The 6,558-nt window shown below is 38.2% G+C and overlaps 1 protein-coding gene across 1 annotated transcript; it reads right to left on the minus strand.

Moving 5' to 3' along the window:
• Positions 1-9: 9 nt before the first annotated feature.
• On the minus strand, positions 10-5,224 carry LOC307128492 (GTPase IMAP family member 9). Its single transcript, XM_079820400.1, has 2 exons — positions 5,044-5,224; positions 10-2,657 (listed from the first exon to the last, which is right to left on the minus strand). Exons 1-2 carry the CDS (start codon positions 5,057-5,059, stop codon positions 1,633-1,635), a joined length of 1,041 nt encoding a protein of 346 aa, XP_079676526.1. The 5' UTR covers positions 5,060-5,224; the 3' UTR covers positions 10-1,632.
• Positions 5,225-6,558: the final 1,334 nt, after the last annotated feature.

Raw genomic sequence — 6,558 nt, forward strand, 5'->3', positions numbered from 1 at the left:
AAAATATTAATTACAAATAAGCCAACTGCATATCTGCTGCTGTCACTTCTTGAAACACACAGCTATAAATGCAATAGAGGCTACAGCTTTATTAAAAACAGAAAACTGTTGGATAATCATCAGCAAAAAGCAAAGCAAAAGGAAGACAAACCACAAAAGACAATCTAGAATATGTACAATTCAATACAATTGATCAATTCAACTTTTCAGTAAAATGTAATAGGCCTAACATGTAACTAAAAACATTCTATTAAATTAGAAAAACACACCTGACACAACATGATACTGTCACGTGACCTCTAAAGTAGCTATGCACTGTGCATGTTGTGGTGACATTTTTTTTGTACAAGAGGAGTCTTTTTTTCTTTAATGGAATTATCTGGAGACTCATATATTTGTACTTTAAAAAACACCTAGCGATTAATACACAACCATAATATTTTTTTTTCATTGATGCAAATGGTAAAGAGCAATAATTGAACCGAAAAATTTTTTATAATGATTTTAATGATTTAATTCCAATTCACCTCCAGTTTTTAGCACAATGCCTACATCCCATTCTTTTTCTATAATCTGATACACTCGGATATATACGTCACAATACGGAAGAAATATCGCTACTTTCAACCTACTGGTACTGACCTAGCAGCATCAGTTGCCTTGCTTCACTGCCATAGAGTGGGTTAGTATCCACCCACTGGTCAGTGGTGTTGGTTCCAGAAGTATTTCCAATTCATTTTTCACATAGGGATTTTTAAAAAGTCTTCATTAAAGTGTTATAAGTCATAAACCAAACCAACCAGCTATGAGGCGAATCACAACATTCCAAACTTTTTTTTTTAAATAAAAATTTTAGTATTTTGGGAGCACAGGGAATCTCGTTTATGGCATTCATGGGAGTGGGTGTTCCCTGCAAGCTCTTTTAGTGAGATTTGTTTCCCGCAACTCTCTGATTGGTGGAATTTTCTCCCACCACCAATTTCAGAAATGGCTTCGACAAATGCATATACCATCGATTAACAACCTTGTAGCTCACAAAAGGTCTTTAAATGTTTATAAGTTATTGTTAAAAATCTATTTCCCTATGCAAAAAATAAATGGAGTTTTTACTTCCGCAACCTGGCCGTGGCACTCTATTCACAACTCCTCATGGGATATTAAAGTAACTATCAGATACGCACTTCAGAATCTCTGTTTAAAGGGATAGTTCACCCAAAAATGAAAATTAGCCCATGATTTACTCACCCTCAAGTCATTCTAGGTGTTTGACGTAAATTCCCGTGATGAATGCGGAAGCGCAGAGGATAGAGCAAAAAACTTGGTTCTTGCGAGAACTAGCATATTCTCATCGGAGTGTCCCATATCCTAGGATGACTTGAAGGCGAGTAAATCATGGGTTAATTTTCACTTTTGGTTGAACTATCCCTTTAAGTAGTGGGTCATCCGGGTATACTCGTGAATTCTATGGGGTACTTATGAATACTATGAATTCGGACATACTACGCATCTCACATACTGTTATCTGCCTACTATATAGTAAGGAAATAAGCTTATTCAGATACAGGGATTATTTTTGCAGTTTCGGACACACTTCAAAGAAGAAAAAACTAACAAAATAGCTACTTTCTGTATTCAGACCGGAGGTGCCCGAAAGAAGCGGTTAATAAAAGCTGTATTAAAATTGGCTGTATGTGATCCCACTCTGTCATCCAAGTGTTCAATTGCCAGCTGTGCAGCGGCACCCGATGCCCCGCCCACAATTCCTCCCACTGCCCCTCCCACTACCATTCCTGGCGGCCCTTCCACAGAGCCCACGATTATTCCCATGGCTGCTCCAGCTACAAACCCCAGTCCCAGTCCCACAGCCAGTGAAGTCCTAAGCCAGCTATTCTGCAGCTCGGCCTTGGCCCTGATTTCTCCCCCGACACTCGCATTGTAGTTGTCCACCTGCCAGCGCAGCTCATCCCCCCGAAACTGCTCCTCCAGTTCCCGGCGTGTCCTCTTGGTCTCAGACTGTCTCTTCTTGCGTAGCTTTCTCTCCTCGGTTCCGATGCTCTCCTCTGCCCTCTTGTAAGATCGGTTAATGTAATGGTGTCCACCCATTGACTGCAGCATCCGCTCGATCTTATGTAGGAGCTCCCTGCTCCCGGCACGGTTCCTCCAGTTCTTACTGAAGACGTGATAGCGGCAGTTGCACTGCTCCACAAGCTCCCGTAGGTGCCAGTCGGTTCGCATGACCTTGTCGTCAAGCGCTCTATCTCTCAGATGCCCGTCGTAAACCAAGAGGACTATTGTGTAATTCAGAACATTCTCCCCAAATTTATTCGTAACCAGTATGGGAGTCTTCATGTCATTAGGGGAGATCTTCTCCAGGTCGAATGCGATGAGTATGGCATGAGGTCCAGGAGTCGACAAGCACATTGATCTTCTCAGCTCTTTCCTCATCTTGGACTTGGACAGGTCTTTGCTATACAAGTTCGGTCCGTTGACTACTGCGACCCGTCTTCCTACAAACTCTCCCACATTTTTCTGGCTGGTTGAAATGCTATAAACATCCTCGGAGAACTCCTCCTTTCCCAAAATGAAGTTAGTGAGAAGGAACTGAGATTTACCACTGCTCCCGATAACCAGTATCCTTAGTTCCACATCACCAAACCCTAGGAAACAAAACACAGAGATTGAAACACAAGGAATAGTTCACCTAAAAACGGTGGCATTATTAACTCACACTCATGTTGTCTCAAACCCGTTTGCTGTATTTTTTTTCAGTGGAACACAAAAACACCATGTCAAGGGCGAAACACCATAAAAGAATCTCAATATGTCTTTTGCATTATATTCAGTCTTCTTCTTTCTTCTGAAGTCATGGACAGACTGAAATTGAAGTCATTATTCACTGAAAATCTTCCCCCTGTCATGTTCAGTTTCATTGTCTTGTCTAGTTTCTTTGTCACTGCCTGGGTTCTCGTTTGTTGCTCTGTTTTTTGATCAATCCTGACCTGTTCTCCATTCTGTTAATCATCATCTCATCCTCTGTGTATTTAAGCCCTGAGTTTCCCCTGCTCTTTGTGTCACGTTGAAGTTATGTTCGTTGTGTTTTTGTATCGCCCATCCTGGATTATTAAATACTGTGTTTATTGTTCATTCTGCATTGTGCATTTCTTCTTTTGGATTTACTACTGCAGCGCTTGACAGAACAAAATAAGGATTTAAAATATGGACTTGCTGGTCGGCCGTCCAGCTGCTCTATCTAGAGCAAGGAAACAAGAATCTTTGAGGACCACACCAGCGACTCTCTAGACCTGGCGTGTCTTACCACCTTCCCTAACCGCCCTGTGTGTGTTTTTCTAACTAGCCTAAATGAATGGTTTAATGTACGCCTGACTGATATTGTTCCTTGAGAGGATTGTGGAGTGGGTGCTGATGAATAACGGATCAGCATTCATCTGCTCCACGGAGGACGACCTCACCAGCACCCCTCCAGCCACCTACTTCACTCTGTACGGAGCGAACACCTGAGCCCATCGCAGGCGTGGAGCCCGAGCCTGCTGCAATGAATGAGCAAGAAGAATGTACTGAGCCAACCAGTCAAGAGGATCTCCAGCCGTCGGTCCTGTCACTTCACCTTGGCCCGTCAACCTGTCAGCTCTGACTTATCTTCTCCTTCCCTCGGTTCCATCTGAGACCATTGTCCTTGCGGCTCCACCAGGCTCCCTCAACCCTCCAGTTCCAGCCTGATCAGATGCCACTCTGCCTGTGCCACGGACTTCCAGGTCTTCAGCTTCATCCCCCCATCCCTTCAGCTCCGTCAGGCTCCGCTTTCCCTCTGGCTCCCCCTTGGTCCTCAGTCACACCAGCTCCACCTCAGTTCTCTGTCACCCTGGCTACACCTCGGACATTTGTCATTACGGCTCTGCCTCAGCCTCAAAAACCATTGATGTCGTCTGGTCACACTGCACCTGTACATTTCTGTTATTATTTTGTTAATAAACCAACATTTTTGTATATGACTTCAGAAGAACTGGAGTATAGCACATACTGGGCTACATTTATGGGGCAATTTCTTGTCATATTTGAAGCTTTTCGAGGTGTGGAGCAGCATGAAACATCTCCATTTTTGTTCCACAGAAGAAAGAAAATAGTTCAGGTTTAGAACTATATGAGTGTGAGTAAATGACAGAATTTGTATTTTTTTCAAACTATTCCTTTAAGATTAGTATATACCTTACATCTTTATTACCAACAAGTTTGATATTTTATAATAATAATTTTTAAATAATATTTTTCTGTTTTGTTATACCTGTATGTTTTATACTAATATAACACTAATTGTAAACTAGACCCCTTTATTAGACGAGAAACCATGAAAAATGCACAGTGCATGTGTCACAAATTCATATTTATCTAAAGTAACATACTTTTAAAATCCTTACTTATTACAGAAATAATATACTTTAAATACAAATTATTCATGTTTTCAACATGTTATTTACAATTAAATTAAAAGTATTATCGTTTATGTATATGAAATGCAGTTAGAACCCACTTAAATAGGACTTGTACATCGATCTTAATATGTAATTTCCTAATTACTTCCATATTTTCATAATTACTTCTATTGTCTTTGAAATACGGTTAAAGTTACTGCTGAATGTACTGACAAGCATTTATGGTTAACTGTATACTTCAATGTAATTTCTATTGAAAATCATTGTCATATATTTGTAATTAGACATATTCGGATGTAAACTAGTACATAAATATATTAACTTCAAATGCAATATAAAATAACACACTACAGTTAAAATGATAAACAAGTACTTTTCATGTGCTTTAATCAACACATCAAAATAAGTGCACTTCTTTAAAGCATGACAAAATGTTAACATTTAAAAATGAAAAATTTGCCATTTTTACACAGTTCACTTTTTAAAAGTGTACTTAAGTGCATTAAGAAACATATAAGCCATGAAAATGAGCACTTTATAAATAATATTATATAATCTGCAAGTACTGCATGTTGTGAAGTAATTTCAATCTTACCTGCTCTTTTAGGCATGTTTCCAGAGGCTGCTTTGTTTTATTGTTGTTAAAAGTTATGTTTTTGTTGTTCTTGATGCAAAGAGATTCTTTCTCAGCTTTTAAAAAATAATATTAGTTAGATGCCACATTACATTAGTTTGCTCATCTCAACCCTCATCTCTGTTGATAATGGACAAGCTCTAATACAGGATGGAAAATGGCCTGGAGACACTGGAATTGAATTCACTCATGCACTTGCCCAAACACCCCACCCCACACAAACATGACTTTGATTTTGACTGTATGAGTTATTATGGAACAGGAATCACAGTTTTGACTGACAAAAATGTATTTTGTTCATATATGATTTATGCTGGTTATAGATTTTTGTGTTTCTAAGATATGTTATGCATGTAGGGCTTAAACATTAACTGTCCAAAAAGGTTTTCAAATGACAACTGTCATAAATTCCCAGTGTGTTTGTGGACTCTTTTGTTATTTCCTGCCAGGTTTTGTAGTCCTTTGTAGTTTTTCATGTTGATTAGCTTTCCCAGGTGTTTGCCATTTACCACGCCCCCTTGTAATCTTGTTAAGCTAGTCTTCCTTGTGTTTATATAGTGCTTGTGTTACACTTGTGTTTTGTTAGTCGTTTTGGGTGTTATGTGTGGCATTTCCTCTCGTGTACCCATTCTCCACGTTTATTAAAATATTCCTGTGTTTAGATCCTCTGCCCTGCCTGATCATTTGCACCCACAGAACAGTATACGAAAATATGTATTGGCTAACAAACATGAACACAAACAATCAGCTATAGGGCACAAGACAAGTTGATTGGTCACGTTTGATTTAATAATTGGTATAAAATTTTTTTTTACACCAATCACTATGCCAGAGTAATTATATGATTTAAACATTTTTTTTGTTGTTGTAGGCTATGATGTTGGGATGTAAATTAAATCTCTGTTTGTAGTCCTCTCAGTGATTTTTTTTTTATTGCCTGACCTTTTAAAGATTATTATATTGGCTTATGTCTGACACAAAGGTTTGTGTTCCTTTATTATTTTATATGACCTATGTGTATTGATCAAAATATCCTCTACAAATCCATGACCATGACTAAAGTGACGAATATACAGCTTATTACATATTTCCTTATTTTTTAAACAAAGGAAAAAATAAGGCCTGTATAGCACAAAAAGGCAATGAAAAAAAAACATGTTTTATAGGCAGAGGTTTAGTAATTTGGTCTCTAAGGGATTTATTTAAAACAATTGCCGCATGTTCTGCCAAATTGGTGCAAATAACTGTAGTGGATGATGTTAAAACCACACCATTCTTTCTTTTTTTCAGTACGATTTGATGGATTTTAATCCGTATGGTATGCACATTTTTAACTCTTTTTTTTATTTTACATTTATTTGATTACAGATGGCAAACTAAATAAATATACAAAAGGAAATAACAAAAATAAACACCACCTGCAGTGCTTACTACTTAATTATTATTATTATTATTATTACTACACTAAAAAATGCT

The sequence above is a fragment of the Gobio gobio genome (genome assembly GCF_949357685.1).
Source record: "Gobio gobio genome assembly, chromosome: 1".
In the NCBI taxonomy this organism is placed as follows: Eukaryota; Metazoa; Chordata; class Actinopteri; order Cypriniformes; family Gobionidae; genus Gobio; species Gobio gobio.